Below are 16,325 nucleotides of genomic sequence, written 5' to 3' on the forward strand. Positions count from 1 at the left end.
CAAAGAACAAAATGTTACTGCCTTGTAGTTGGCCCCTGATGTATTTTGAGGTGAGTCACAGATTTCTGAAAATTCTAGCTCTCATCAAAGATGTTTTTACTTCTGTATGACACCTATTCAAGTGTCACGTCTTTCTTTTGCTCCAGTATTACAGTAATACATGTTTTATTAAATATTTTAAGGATATGCTGTACCTATTTTATATTGGCAGAATGTTGATTGCACTTTCAACACTTTTCACTAAAAGGAAAATAATACATGATAAAGGTAAATGCTACCTTAAAATGTGTGGAGCAATACAGTATTTTTGAATTAACCACATTGTAAAAATCAGAAAGATCTTTCTGATGGCAAAAATATATAGGACTACTCACTTTAACCATTTATATCGCTTAATGAAAAAATAGCACTACAAGACAGGTTGTTTAGGTAGTTAAGGTTGCTGGTCTTTTTATTTAAATACCCTCCTGCATGTACAACACTGGCATTGAGAAGTGTGTGGCATTCATTTTCTTCATTAGTGCAAGTTTCTCTGATTCACAGAAGCACATAAAAAAAAAAGTATATATTTATGTATATGTTTATATGTTAGTTTATATGTTAATTTACACTTAAGCCATTTTAAAATCTCTTTATGTACACTTTAAAATCATATTTACAAAACTGTAAAAAAAAATATTATGAAAAGTCTCACAAAATGTTGCACATTTACAGATGTACTAAAAACGTATATACACATATGGCTAAATAAACAATAAGAATTCTTTGGAAATTATTTCATTAAATAAACACACTGTCTGCCAAAAAAAAAATGTGGTCACCAGATCATCATCCTAGAATGTGCTTGTTCACCATCCCAGTCCATATTTCTTCTCTCATATTTACTTTGTTGCTATATGCCTTTACTTTTTTTGTTTTGTTATAACAGCCTCCATTCTGCCACAAGACTGTTAGTGAGGTCAGGCACTAATGTTTGGGGAGTAGGCACAGTGCCATTCCAGATCCTCCCAAAACTGTTCAGTTTGGTTGATGTCAAGGCTCTGTGGAGGCACTTGATTTTGTCTTCATTCACCTTAATGGACCCACTTTGTATGCAAGGCCGTTGCCATGAGGGAGCAGGTTTGGGATAGACCTCATAGTGTTAGTGATTATTGAGGGCTCAGACACGTGTGGTTTGGGGAAGAACCACACATGAATGTGATGGTCAGGTGACCACAAAGTTTTGGCTATATAGTGTGACATTCCTTGTATAAAACTAAAGATTTCTTCATTGCAAAAAATGTGGTACAAGTATGTTAGAAGTAACATGCAATATGTACCTATTTTCCTTCAACATTCATTGATTTCTAAAGTTAAATTAACAAAAACATTTGGTTAAGTGTAACCCAAATATATAGATAACAGATTACATTAAGACCATATATTGCTTGAACTTAATTATTGTACACATAGTTCTACAAAAAATATATTGTGATTTTGTGTCAACTAAGTAGTATGAAGATTAAAAAATTAAGAGATTTTTGTTAGACAGCTAGCAGAGAGTATTAGAACATATTACAATAGCAGCAACTAATGTGTACATAGGGTTGTGTGCAAGATTCTGCTAAATGTAAATTGGCATGACACATTAATGTTTAAGCAAATAAAGTGACATTTAGTGGGAGACCTGGGCATTTACAAGGTCATAGTATGCTCCTTGTTTGGCAATTAGCTCGCTGTGTGTTCCTTGCTCAACCACCCTGCCATTCTGAATAACTGCAATGATGTCAGCGTTTTGGATAGTAGACAATCGGTGAGCAATGACGATGCAGGTGCGGCCCTGTCGAGCATCATCGAGGGCTTTCTGCACAATCTAGACCATAGCAAAGAGAAGAGACAGTTATCAGAAAATGGTTCTCATGATGAAAACTTTATTAAACCTTATATGTTACCTACAAGGGTCAATATGGATAACTATTGTTTACAATTGGAGTAGCTGTATTTGGAAATCAGGCCAAAATGTACTAGACTGTTGGAAATAAATTGAATGTTGTAATATTTAATTAGCCATCCATTTCATTGTAACATCACTTAAAATAATAATCCGGGCATGGAATCAGCATTTCTGTAACTTCCTCTAGTCTAGAGAAAGTTTCTTCCCAGTGTCAGCTAGTGAAGTTCATTTCATCCACACTGGAGCAGACAATCTTCAATTTTCTTTATAATTTCCCCAGGTGGGTTTAGATTGGTTTACTAGATTGGGCTATCCCAAAGTTTCCTGGTCCTTTTTGTGAACTCGTGTATCTGTTTTTCCTCCACAATCTCAAAAGCAATGATTTCTGATGTTTCTCACTAGTTTCTCATGACATGCTAGACAGCACATGTAACCCATGAGTAAATGTAGCTAGTTTGTAAGTTGTATGTATTGAGATAAAGCAAATATTTCTTAATGGAGACATGGAGGACAGCCCTACCACCATGAACTGAAGATGCCCTTCTGTTCCTTCACACCTCAGTGATAAAGATATGTTTGTAGAAACAGTTGTGCAACACTTTCTATGAAATCTCTATAAAGGAAATTCCAGTTCCGAGAGGAACTTGTGTAACGTTGCACCTATTGTTCACCAAACAATGTTTCATAACTTTGTGCTGAGGATGACTCTGTGCTTTGATGGACTGTGTTTGTTCCTGTGTTTTTTTGCTCACTGCTGCATATAGTGCATCCAGAAAATATTCACAGTGCTTCACTTTTTTATTTACATTTTATGTTACAGCCTTATTCCAAAATGTATTATATTTATTTTTTCCTTAAATTTCTACAAACAATACCCTGTATTGACAACATAAAATAAGTTTGTTTAAAATCTTAAATAAAATAAAAAATAAAAACAATCACATGTACATAAGTATTCACAGCCTTTGCTCGATACTTTGCAGAAGGACCTTTAGCATTAATTACAGCCTCAAGTCTTTTTCAGTATAATGCTACAAGCTTGGCACACCTACAGTATTTGTGGGCAGTTTCTCCTATTCTTCTTTGCAGAACCTCTCAAGCTCCATCAGGTTGGATGGGGAGTGTCAGTGCACAGCCATTTTGACATCTCTCCAGAGATGTTCAATTTGGTTCAAGTCTGAGCTCCGGATGGGCCACTCAAGGACATTCACAGAGTTGTCAAATAACCACTCCTTTGTGATTTTTGCTGTGTGCTTAGGGTCATTGTTCTGTTGGAAGGTGAACTGTCACCCATTCTGAAGCCAGAGAGCTCTGGAGCAAGTTTTCAATAAAGGACATTTCTGTACATTGCTGCAATTATCTTTCCCTCAATCCTGACCAATCTTCCAGTTCCTGCCACTGAAAAACATCCCCACAGCATGATGTTTCCACCACCATGCTTCACTGTAGGGATGGTATCGGCCAGGTGATGAGCGACATTCAAAGTGACCATAGGGTTCTTGGTCACGTCCCTGACTAAGGCCCTTCTCCCCCAATTGCGTAGTTTGGCTGGGTGGCATGCTCTAGGTAGAGTACTGGTGGTTTCAAACTTCTTCCATCTATGGATAATGGAGACCATTTTGCTCATTGTGACATTTAATGCAGAAGAGATTTTTCTGTACCCTTCCCCAGATCTGTGCCTTAATACAATCCTGTCTCAGAGGTCTTCAGACAATTCCTTGAACTTCATAGCTTGGTTTGTGCTCTAAAATACACTGTTAACTGTAGGACCTTATATAGACTGGTATATGCCTTTCCAAATCATGTCCAATTAACTGAATTCACCACAGCTGGACTACAATCAAGTTGTAGAAACACCTCAGGATGATCAGTGGAAACAGCATGCACCTCAGCATACTGTTGTGTCATGGCAAAGACTGTAAATACTTATGTATGTGTTTGTTTTTATTTTTAATAAATTAGCAAAAATTGTAAACAAACCTTGCATGCTGTCATTATGGGTTATTGTTTGCATGGAAAATAATGAATTTATTCAATTTTGGAATAAGACAAAATGTGGGAAAGGTGAAGCGCTGTGAATGCTTTCTGGATGCACTGTACAATCTAGAAATACAAATAATACTGTTGTATCTCTCTTGAAATCCTTTTAGTACTGATGGAATACTCAAAAGGTGATATTTTTTTTGGTGCCACATGACATAAACCTTTAACAATTTTTTATAAACAAAGAACAAAGCATGAACTAAATACAAGACAGAAACATTTTCCTATCCCGTTTAGGTTCAGATTAAAGGGGATTCTTTATAGAAATGTGCATATTTATCTTGATAAATAAACACTAATATATGCATCAGTCATCCAGTATATAGTCTATGGCCATGCAAACTTAAATATATTTTAGTGCCACATGTTAAAGAAATCCACTAACTCTTTGAAGCTCACATGTTCTTGTTGTAAATATCAGAGTTTTGTCATGTAATGTAAAACCTGTAATTAACCTGTCTCTAAACAAACAGAGCTCTTAATTGTAAGGTTATTCAGTCATTTAAAGTATGCAGCCAAAGTAAGCTTACAGAAATAAAATCACCTGTAAAGAAAATAAAGACTCTGGATGACTGCCAAGTAGAAATTACAACCGTAAAGAGTTGACGATTGGGGGGTGGGGATGAGGGGATGATCAATATGTTAAAGTTGTAGTTAACCTTAAATTCTAATTCTAGATCTCAAAATCTTGGCTAAATTCATATAAATGCTAATTCATAAATTAATATGCTAATTTCTTTACATATATTATGTGGTTTTATTTATTATGTGGTTTTATGTGGTTTTATGATTTTTTCTGTTTATTCTGTGGAAGACTGAGTGAGGAGGTTGTCATGCCCACCAGTTTTTGGTGGACTTTTTCTGTGTCTACCACCAAGCATATCATTTGTTATGGTTAGGGTGTGTTTGGCAACAAAAGTGCATTAATTTCATATTGCTTATTGGTCATGCTTCTTTCGGTTAATGCCATCTTTTTTCAGTAAAACCTTTTTTTTTATATTAAAAGTTTTCAGGATGTTCATGCATTGTAAATATAATATTGCATAGACAGTATTTTAAAGACAATCAGAAACCTCTCACTTACCTTTTCACTCTCTGTGTCCAAGGCTGAAGTAGCTTCATCCAGAAGCAGCACTTTAGGTTGTCGGACCAAAGCTCGAGCAATTGCTATCCTCTGTTTCTGCCCACCAGACATCTGAGTGCCTTTATCTCCCACACGTGTGTTGTATTTCTAAAATTATGTTGAACATGGTGTTCATGAATATAAAGTTAAAACTGTATAAATGTGAAATGTAAAGCTTCAATGCATAAATTATATAGTCAAAGGTTTGTGAACACCTGACCATCACACCTATATAAATTGTTGAAGGCACACAATTATCTAGAATGTCTTATTATCCAGAATCTAGTGAAAAATTGGGACTAAATCTGATCTGTCAGGTATTCACATATTTAGCAATATATTGTGTAATTCATTGTTCAAGAGCCTATACCTATTATGCCTATAAAAGCTGTTTTATGACAGTTTGAATGTTTCTTGAATGTATGCATTTTGCAGCTGGAATAAATATTTTGTGGTAAGAGAAATCTGTTCTCTGTTCTTTCGCTAGGTGAAGTTACAGCATTTTTAACATAAAAACCTTGAGGTAAAAAATGCCTGCACCTACACATTTTGTATATAAATGGTTACACATTTACAAAGAAATACATTCTTTATGCAATGAATATTCAGGCTAAATTAACTAATTAAAGAACATGCACTGGTAAAATAATGTCTAGACTGAAATTTTACCTCTGGCAGGCCAAGAATAAAGCTATGGATATTAGCATTTTTAGCAGCCTCCTCAACCTCTGCCTGGCTGACCACACGGCTGTTGTCTCCATACTGTATGTTCTCAGCAATAGTGCAGTCAAACAGGATGGGCTCCTGAGAGACAAGACCCAGCTGAGAGCGCAGCCAAGCAATGTTCAGTTTCTTTGAGTCCACCCCGTCCAGTAGCTAAACAAGAAAATTCAGAAAACAGTCAGTTTAATAGCATCTAGTGTCTTTTTGTCAGAAAAAGGAATTAAACTATAAACGCTTATGCATAGCTGATATGACTAAGGTCAATTTAGGAGTAAGCATTAGAAAAGTGTTTTCATTGTCCTAACGCACCACTTCCCCACTTGCAGTGTTGTAGAACCGTTCCAACAGCTGGACTGATGTGCTTTTCCCACAACCACTGCCTCCCACCAGTGCGAGCGTCTGTCCTTGAGCCACTGATACGTTTAGGCCTTGCAGAATTTTTGTGTTTGGACGTGTCGGGTATGCGAAGTGCACATCATGGAATGCTATATCTCCCTTAAAGTTTCTCTGAAAGAAGCGCAGGAACTCTTCTTATTAATATTTACATTTACATTTACATTTGTGGCATTTAGCAGACGCCCTTATCCAGAGCGACATACAAAAGACGTATATTCTGTATGTATATTTAAAAAGACTATATAGCAGAAGCGCTGAGCTGGTAATGCTCTAAAAAAAAGTAATATAATAAGGGATACAATAGGTTTAGAATTTAAAAGTCAAAGTCTGAGGTAAAAAAACACTTACTGGTTTGTCTCCTGCCTCACTATAAATGTCAATCTCAGGCTCTTTTGCAAGTAAGTCTAAGATTCTCCAAGTTGCAACTTTAGCTTTGGCAAAGTCTGGGGCAAATGATGAAGACTGGCCGATACTCATGGCACTAAAGACAATGACTGAAAACACCCTGATAAAAAAAATAATAATAATAAAAAATAAATATAAATCACACATTATCAGTGTGACGATATGACATAGCTCCCAAATTATGCTTACAGGAAAACATTCTCATATTGAGTGTAGCAATGTGCAATCAGCCAAGAGCCAAAACGGAAGATTGCAGCATTAACAAAGAAAGGAATTGCTTGAGAAATCGCAAAGGTGAGTCCATAGATAGGTGCTTTACACAAGGCAGACCTAAAAAAACAAAACAAAAAGTTAATTTGTAAAATTAGACATTAAATCAGTGTTGATGAAATACAGACATGCAACAAATGAAATGAAAATCTTGCTCTCTAATAGGTCAGGTCCATTTGGTCCATGATGGCCAAACACCTTAATAAAACAATTTTGTGTCATTTTGTTTTTTTAAATTTGTCACCTGTCTATATGTATAAAATAACTCAAATTTATTCCTTCATTTATTCTGTAAATAAATGCATTAAGAATAGAAGAACTGTAACTAAGATGTACCGATATGGTTTAGACAGGCTTTCATTAAACTTGCGGAAGAAGACATCTTCTCTTGTTAATGCAACAACAGTCTTGAAGTTTTCTACTACTTCTGTGGATATCTGTGGAAGATAAGCATCAAAGTAAAGTTGTGGTTTAAAGACATGTCACTTTGTATTTTATTTGCTTAGAGGATGTCAATATTAGGATAATGCAGCAGCCTGACATACACACACTTCATTTTGAAAGTTGCAATCTACTAAGTAGCAACAACAAAACTAATCTTGTAGTAGAATTATTAAAGTGTGCTTCTTTCATTTTGGTTTGAATTGAATTGTAATTATGCAACAATCTAATACTGTACCTTGCCAGACATCTCTAATGCATTCTGGTCTTTGGATGCATGACCTCCCAGAGCTCTCATCTGGATGAAATGGGACCCAATGAGGAATGGCACACAGGCGAGGATAAGAAGGGTAAGTTGCCAGCAATAAATGAAGGCTATAATCACAGCAATGCCTAGGGAACAAACTGTGCCAACAGCCAAGCCCAGTCGAGATCCTGAGGCCTATGAAAGAAATTTAGGAAAGGAGAATTGTGAGAATGATCAATATTAATGTTAATAGTTACAAAGCAATGCAAACAAAAATAAAGATAACCATATATTTTGTTGAAAACACATGAGCTAAAGTAATGCTGTGATGTGACAGTTTACACAATTTGGACATTTATGAGTGCAGTTTATAAATGGCTGTACAAGTGTTTAGCTATGAAATTGCAACAAAAATACATGTTGTAAAAATTAAACTCTCATTTCTCATATCTCTGTTAGTCCAGACTTACCTTCCTCACTTACTAACATCAGTTAATAACATCACTACCTTTCCCTGTTTTACAGTAGGTTCTCAATAATTTATAGCAGATATGGAATTACACAGTCTGTGTTTACATTTTATAACCAAACAATAGTTTTGTACTTTTGAAAGCTACACAGACTAAATAAAGAGTTGCTTACTTACCCCTTTAACCATTGATGCATCTGTTGCTAATTTAGTGGTTAGAACTCCCACTGCATTGTCGTGATTATCAAACCAGGCAATGTCCTAAAAAATTACAAAAAGCATGACGGGAGTACTAAAAGCAGCCTGGAAAAACCAAGCAGCTTTCTGACTAAATAAGTATATGACAAAGATCAACTGTATCCTTTTGTCTTCTAGAAAAAAACTAAAACAGTGCAGTACAGTGTTGGTATACCTGTCTCAAAATGGCTTTAAATGCCTGACTCCTCAGCCTCATGGTTAAAATCTCCCCAGACTTGCCAAACATGAAGCCCTGGACATAATGGCAAGCATAAAGATGTGAATAATAATAATAAAAAAACTTCAAGAAAACATCCGGTTTAAAATAATAAAGTGGGTTACATTGAAGATGTTATTTATTCGTGTACCTGGAGGAAATAGGTGATGAATGACACAGCCCCAAGGAGGAGGAACAGAAGAGAGAACATTAGAGTCTTCTGTCGCTTCACATCAGGGTCAGGCTCAGCAAATACCTAAAGATGAACCAATTTTTTTACAATTGTAAAAAACATACTGCTACTACTACTACTACTACTAATAATAATAATAAATACCTAAAATGTGAATGTATGCAAAATTGTGCCCTTGGACCAGTCTGCTCACTGTGCATGAATCACATGCGTGCAAAAAAAAAAAAAACTAAAACTGTTTGACAGTTAGCAAACACAAGGAAAGACAGATACTCACACCAATGATTTTGGCAAACAGGATAGCCACACAAGGATAGACAGCTCCTCCCACAAAGCTGGCCAGTATGCCCACCATCATGTAGGGCCACTCAGGTTTGTTCAGAGCCAGAATCCTTCCAAAAGAGACATCTTCAACCTTTTCCTTCTCCTGAAAAAGGGACAAAAATATTTAATAATAAAACTGCATTTGTGTGGTTAGAATGTGTAGTTATTCATTCAATAATTCCATTGCTGCAGCTATATGACAGTAGTGAACAATGAGCAAGGTCATTTCATTTTGTTAATTTATACCATCTTTAAATGAAAGGCAATTCGTGTTTGCATTGTACCTTCTTCTTCTTCTTGGATTTGGTCTTTTTCAACTTCTTTTTCGATTTCCTTTTTGATTCTCTCCTTTGAAGATTAATGCTACGTCTTATTGAATTCCTTGCAATTCCATTATTTTCAATTGTGACTTCCATCAAGTCGTCAGCATTGTCGGATGATTCCTCTTCCTCGTCATCATCCTCGTCAAAATCGAAATCCTCACCATCATCATCACTGTCATCATCTGGATTTCCCTGTGACTATATGAGGAAAAATATACATAAAAGTTTAAAGATAAAAATGAAGCCTTTTCTTTACAATAATTAGACTTATGCAAGAACTGTTTATTCAGACTGCTTCCACAGCTTGTTGCACGTTTTACCTGCTGTGTGACAAGAGAATAGTAGACTCCTTTCTTGCTCATGAGTTCCCTGTGAGTGCCGTGCTCGACCACCTGACCATCTTTGAAGCCAGCAATTATATCAGCAGAACGAATTGTGGACAGACGGTGAGCAATCACTATAGTTGTTCGGCCTGCCCTTGCCTGGGAAGGAACATAAGCTGATCCTTATTCATCAGCTATTTTTCCATCATGTAATCAGGATGGCAAAAATTACTATCAGGTGAATCAGTAAGTGGTGCTGTGAGGGTACTTTTATTTGTTCTACCTTATCTAAAGCAGCCTGGACAATAGCTTCACTCTGAGTGTCCAGGGCTGATGTGGCTTCATCCAGCAAGAGGATTTTGGGATTTTTGACCAAAGCACGAGCAATAGCAATCCTCTGCTTCTGCCCACCACTCAGTTGAGCTCCACGCTCCCCAACCATGGTGTTCAGCTTCTGTTTTTTGAAAAAAGCAAGTCCAACATTTATGTGGTCTCCAAACAAAACTTGAAGAATTTATTTAGATGTTGTGCCTTTATTAGTATTATAAAGATTGAAAACACAGAGGCAAGCCTTCCTCCCATATAATCCTGCATATCATTTTGGTCATAGGTATGAAATCCACAACTCTTACATCTGGTAGGTTAGAGATGAATTCATAAGCATTGGCCTCTCTCACAGCTTGTTCAATGTCCTCATCAGTGGCATTCTCACGACCATAGCGTATGTTCTCAGCAATAGTGGTGCCAAAGAGTACAGGCTCCTGGCTCACAATGCCCACGTTTTCTCTCAGCCAACGCACATTTAGAGTGCGGATATCTCGACCATCCAGGGTGACCTGCAACCATGGATGCCCTAATCAGAGCAAGTAACCAAACAAGTATCTAACCACAGAGGCCTGAATTCTCAATTAATAATTTGATCTCCACTGATCTTCATATACTTACCTCTCCTTGATCTGTATCATAAAACCGCTGCAGCAGCTGAATGGTGGTGCTCTTCCCACAGCCACTCTCCCCCACCAGAGCAATTGTCTTCCCACTGGGCACTTTTAGGCTCATTCCCTGCAGAATCTATAACGGGATGAAGTATAAGTGAGCAAAAATAATAGTTCACCTCTCTTATGAAAGCTATTGAATGTTACATTGATTACCTTCACATCCTTTCTGGAAGGGTAACTGAAGTGAATGTTTTTGAATTCAATGTCACCTTTCACCGTGTCTGGTTTGTAGCCTTCTTTTGAACTGCTGTCAATGGGACGAGGCTATGACAGCAAATCAAGAGCTAAGTAAGTTTTATATTGTTATAACATACATTTGTTATTTACTTTACATGGCCAATTACATAATTCACCAACTAATTATTAAAAGGTTTAAGGTTTAATAAAAATAACATCATTACCATATCAATGGTATTGTAGATGGCGCTTGCAGCACCACGGGCTTTAGCAACACTCTCCAAGTTGGGAGCTGCCTGACCCAGAGAGAATGCCCCTATCATCACTGAGAAGAAGACCTACTCACAGAAACCCAAGATAAACATACAACAGTTGTAGCTATTACAGATTAAGCAGAAAAGGCTGTTACATGCTGGCACACAATGAGGGATAAAACTCACAGTGAGGACTTTTCCAATGGAGTAGTTTTCTGGTTCATCCACAGAGAGCTTTGTGCCATACCAAAATGCAAGGGCATATGTTCCTAATATGAAGAACTGTGTTAGCCCCATTGACACATTTGTAGTAATAGCTTTCTTCACTCCAAGGTTTTTTGCATCTACCAAGTTAGTTTCATACCTACAAATAGAGAAATAAATTAAATAGAGTGCTTTTGGTCAGCTTGTAAATATGCTGACCTTCAAACAACATAAAGAAAATTCAACAGGTTCTTACTTATCCAGAGCTTTCTTTTGACCATTGAATGCAACAACTGTCCTAATAGCCACAAGTATTTCTTCTGCCACAGCTCCTGCTTTGGCATAAGATGTCAACTCTTTACTTGTAAGAGTGGCAAGAATCTTGGTGAGAAGAAATCATACATATAATCATTATGCACTGTATTGTGTTAGTGAAATCACACCAAATAAAAAGCTTTCCAAATATAAAAATGTAATCTTAGCATTTTAGTATTTATTACTCTTGAATGGCAAAATAATGAACATTGTACATAAAGAAAAAGCATGTTCTACTATTTGTAAGATTTCCTAGTAACAAACTTTACTTACTGTAGACCATACAGCAGCTGAACCTGCCAGCAGTGGACTCACTGCCAAAATGACTAAGGTCAACTTCCAACCGAAAATAAATCCAATAATTACACCGGTAAGAAATCTGCAGAAGAACTGCACAAATATTGCAATCTTGTCTCCCAGGCCATCATTAATGGTGTTTATATCACTGTTGATGTCAAAAAGATTAGTCATATTAATTAAAGTGGAGTTCAATTACACTCAGCTTTGAACAGCAATAGTTCTAGCAGTTTTAAAATGTTCAATAAAGTGTGCAGAATGAATCATGAACCTGATCATAACCTACTCTGTGAGTCGAGTGTTAAGTTCTCCAATGGGATGTGTGTCGAACCATGCCATAGGCTGATGGAGGATCGCATGGAAGTAATTCTCTCTGATCCGCTTGGTCTGTCTAGTGGCTGTCATTACGAATAACATGACTTGAAACACTCCAAAGAAAAAAACCCCAGCCCCAATGGCAACAAAGTAATAGGCATATCTGTGAAAAAATGTGTGCTTTTACATTTTCAGCAAAAGAGAATTTGTGGTTGGCATCAGGACTAAGAAATTAATGAGTATTTATGACTTGTTAAGAAAAAAAATGGTGAATTAATTTAATTTACGTTGTCATTGATGCTTCAATGTCAACTCCTGGTATAGGAACACAGAGTGTAGGATCCAGTGTGATGTTAAAGCTGTAGTTTCCTGTAAAGTTTCATGTAGAAGGTTAGCAACCCCCACAATGACTGGGATGACTAAATATTCAGCGTTACATTTGTGTACTGACATTTTGTCATGAGCTTGAAAAAAGTATTAACTGCATCCTATTAGCTGAGAATCATGTGACTGTGAAAGCCACAGTATTTTCTTTATATATTTTTATACTGATCGAAATATTTTGTGAGCTTTTATGCTCTATGGATAGAGACATCAGCAGCCTATAAAAGGCCACTTCCAACTAAGAAAAAAAAGACCAAACTTTGTCATATTGATGCTTGTCCTCTCTGAGAGGACAAATATATTCAAACCATGCAGCAAAATGTTCCATGTAATAATAGAATCACATTCCCATTTGTATCTAAAAACTCACAAGCTATATTGTGGACAAGCTACACAATATACAGAATAATTTGAAATGACAAAAAAAAAGGTTTTTTTTCCTCCCACACATCGGTAAATGCCAGTGTTGGCATGTAAACTGTTATTGGTCAAGAATGAAAAATCCTAAACAATTCTAGTGAAAATAAAATGTGCATTTTACATACCTGTGATGTTGAACGTTTGTCCACTTTGTACAAAGCTGTCAGTCATTTGTCCAAACACTATACACATTATGGGCAGTGCAGCACCATGTATAGCAGCACATACAAGAGCAATCAACATCAGGAAGACCTCTGGACAGGTGGCATAACGAAACTGTAATTATAAAAGAACATATTATTGTGACATTAAGTCAAATTCAATTATACAGTATTTGTATATATTTGTATAGCACTTTCTTACCAGCTGAAAAAGCCCAACTGATTTTATTTGTTCCTTTGGCTTATCAGACTTTTTTTTCTTCTTTCTTTAATAACAAAAAATTATTAATATGAATATTGAATTATTTACAATAACAAATTACAATAATGTACAGTACAGAAAGAATGAATTCCAATTTATTTATTTATTTACTTTTTGGTATTTGATTTGGATTTGGAGTCCTCCCCTGGAGGATTCTCTGGGTTCTCGTTCAAGTATTTCTCATCTTGAGTGAAGGCCAAGTTGAGATGACCAACGGGATTTCCCTCTGAGAAGAAAAAATGATGTGTTCTTTTTAACCAGATAGAAAAGTCTAATGGGACATGCATAGTCAGTAATAAGATTATTATTATTTTTTTTATCAGTGATGATTCATGCTGTGTGCATGAGAGAAATGATCATACCCTCTTGGTCTGGTTGGGGTTCTGCATTCTGGTCCTCTCTCATAGTTCCACAATGATATTTATGTCACCTTTTGAAGATATTATTCTAATTAAAAATATTATTGTTTTTAGTGAACAGCAATTTGTGGATGTCTTAAGGTTCTTATTCATTATGAAACTGTTTACAAGTCGTTAAGTTTGTAAATTAATTTTAAGCATTTTTAGCTGGTCCTTCAAGTATTTTGTGTTATACAATTCCTGTTTATCGTGTTTATACTCATTTATGTAAGGTTAGCTGCACAGACCGGAAAAGAACTATAATAACTGAAGGAAAACTTAACGAACGGGTAGTCTAACAAAACAGATTTGCAGATGTGCAGATTTAATGTGATACAATTGAAGATTTCTGTAGAGTAAACATAAGAATGCAAACAAAATAAGATAGAACAAGATGAACAGACATGAAAACAAGAATATCTGATTACAGTGTATTTTATTAGAATTAGTTGGAATTCTTTAGTTATAAAATCTGGTTATTCCTAAATACAGAGCTAAGAAAATTTTAATTCATTGCAATTTCTCAAAAATGCTATAAATTGAGTTTTAACTTGAAATCTATTTCTTAAAATGTTATTACATATGACAAAATAGTTCAGCTGTGTATTTCTTGTTTTATATAAATACTAAAGTCACTGAAATGTGCAGTAAAGAATATAAATTAGATCAAGATAGATGGAGTTGTGTAAGACATTTCATGCAGAGACACGCTGTGGTTTCTGTACAAAAACATCTGAGCTTATATCCACAGTTGAATTCATGCAGCAACACCTGAACCTGAACATCTTTAGGAACATTCACTTAAGGAAGGGAACACATCAGGCATCAGGCAAAATAATTTAAGAATAATGAATATATATATGTATTCTTTTTAGTCGAATAGTGAGTCAGTGGCTGGCTGTTCTGCACCTGAATTTTTTTCCCTCCAAAAATAAGGTGTGGCATTATTGCTGCAAGCTTTAAAGTTTTCCCACTGAATTTGCATACATTTGAACTACAGTTGGGTCATGAGCTTTTCAAATAGACACAAAGCACTTTTTTTTTTTACTTTATTTACTAACTTCAGAGAAGAACAAGAACAAACTAGTGTTATTGGCTGTGATATAAAGTGATGTAATTAAGCATAAAAGTTTAAATTAAAATTGTAATCCTAGCCATCCTAGCCAAATAAAATCAATTATACAAACTAAAATGTCCTGAAATGCTGTAAAATGTATAAATTAATGACTCAGTGGTGACATGGTGCTAATTTTCCAGTTGTCTTCTCGTTTATATATATATATATATATATATATATATATATATATATATATATATATATATATATATATATATATATATAAGCCTTGGTTCTTTCAAACCAGTATCAAGAATAAAATAATTATGAATCAAATGAACATATATATATATATATAGCTGTAAAAAAATACATGTTACAAAATTGTGCAGCACTAGAGATATAGCTTAACTTAGTAGCAGTAGAAAATAGTAATCGTACTAGATTTCACAAAGAAAAAGTAACATTTTACTTTAAAAACTTACCACGTGAGGTTTTCAGAAAGAGTTACATGAGCACTCTAAAGGTCATGAAGGTTTCTTTTGACTCTTAGAACAAATGCTTTATATTCTTCGGTATGTCAACTCCCAAAGAACACACCCTAACACAGACATCTGACTGTGTCAGATGGCACAAGTTAAAAAAATGTGAGTGATTTTTTTCCCCCCTGTATAGGACATTGAAGTTCATTTGCTGTGCCTTCTATGTGCCTTAATGAATGACAGGTTCATGCGGGTTGCGTAACAATATAAATAAAAAGAAAGCTACCAAAGTAAAAAAAAAATTCCATAGTGTGATCTGAAGCAATTTATTTAAGGACAGTATCCCAAATTTAATCAAGCACATTCTGTTTTATATATAATTATTTTTTTTCTGTTATTAAAATTGTGTTATGAATAATTATAAATATAATATATACAAAAATAAATATGAACAAAAAGTGGATATAAAGTCTGCACAAAATGTGGTTCATCATTTTCTCCACATGTCGATGGTATACACTATGTTCCAGTACATCATGTTACAGTACATGTATTGGAATTATAGAACATTTTTTACTGATTTCATGATTCTGGTATTTTAAGAATAAACATTTTAGTATAATCTCAGACCTTTTGTGTTAGTGTTAGTTTAGCATTTGATATTTGTTTATATTGCATATTCTGATCCCAGATACTACTGACATTTTACTGATGCCATTAGTCTCTGGGACAAAGGTATAATGTAAGAATGGGAAAAAGATGAACTTTGTGATCTAACTGTGCTAGAGGTTGAAAAGATGATTGACATGTTTGGCATAAAAAAATGTAATGATTTGCGTAGCTCAGAACAATGACCTGCTCTTAACTTTACTATCATTTCATTATATTACCAGAAACATTTTACGTATTCATTACAGTGGTTCATGTTACATGG

General features: G+C 35.3%; 1 protein-coding gene across 3 annotated transcripts; it reads right to left on the minus strand.

The window, feature by feature from the left end:
* Positions 1-433: 433 nt before the first annotated feature.
* Positions 434-15,454, minus strand: abcb5 (ATP-binding cassette, sub-family B (MDR/TAP), member 5). 3 transcript variants are annotated; one of them, XM_046847476.1, is made up of 29 exons: positions 15,395-15,454; positions 13,817-13,901; positions 13,566-13,680; positions 13,395-13,458; positions 13,157-13,307; positions 12,515-12,596; positions 12,199-12,390; positions 11,889-12,060; positions 11,557-11,681; positions 11,283-11,460; positions 11,067-11,180; positions 10,819-10,929; positions 10,613-10,738; positions 10,300-10,503; positions 9,951-10,121; positions 9,665-9,826; positions 9,306-9,542; positions 8,975-9,124; positions 8,656-8,760; positions 8,463-8,540; positions 8,228-8,311; positions 7,573-7,776; positions 7,230-7,330; positions 6,813-6,953; positions 6,567-6,723; positions 6,132-6,329; positions 5,769-5,975; positions 5,061-5,207; positions 434-1,852 (listed from the first exon to the last, which is right to left on the minus strand). In XM_046847476.1, the coding sequence occupies exons 2-29, from the start codon at positions 13,857-13,859 to the stop codon at positions 1,655-1,657; spliced, it is 4,017 nt and encodes a 1,338-aa protein (XP_046703432.1). In that variant the 5' UTR covers positions 13,860-13,901; positions 15,395-15,454; the 3' UTR covers positions 434-1,654. The 3 variants fall into 3 exon arrangements, with proteins under 3 accessions (XP_046703432.1, XP_046703433.1, XP_046703434.1); XM_046847477.1 differs by having other exon boundaries at positions 13,817-13,884; positions 15,395-15,436; XM_046847478.1 differs by lacking the exon at positions 9,665-9,826.
* Positions 15,455-16,325: the final 871 nt, after the last annotated feature.

The sequence above is a fragment of the Silurus meridionalis genome, chromosome 4, assembly GCF_014805685.1.
Source record: "Silurus meridionalis isolate SWU-2019-XX chromosome 4, ASM1480568v1, whole genome shotgun sequence".
NCBI lineage: Eukaryota > Metazoa > Chordata > Actinopteri > Siluriformes > Siluridae > Silurus > Silurus meridionalis.

What these genes read in the sequence shown, in the direction of transcription:
- abcb5 (XM_046847476.1), bottom strand. Translation starts at nt 13,859, where the DNA reads ATGAGAGAGGACCAGAATGCAGAACCCCAACCAGACCAAGAGG. An exon ending in CAGCTGCTGTATGGTCTACA is followed by an intron (nt 11,682 to 11,888) that starts GTAAGTAAAGTT and finishes CTTCTCACCAAG; the next exon opens with ATTCTTGCCACTCTTACAAG. An exon ending in TTATTCTTGGCCTGCCAGAG is followed by an intron (nt 5,208 to 5,768) that starts GTAAAATTTCAG and finishes ACATAATTTTAG; the next exon opens with AAATACAACACACGTGTGGG.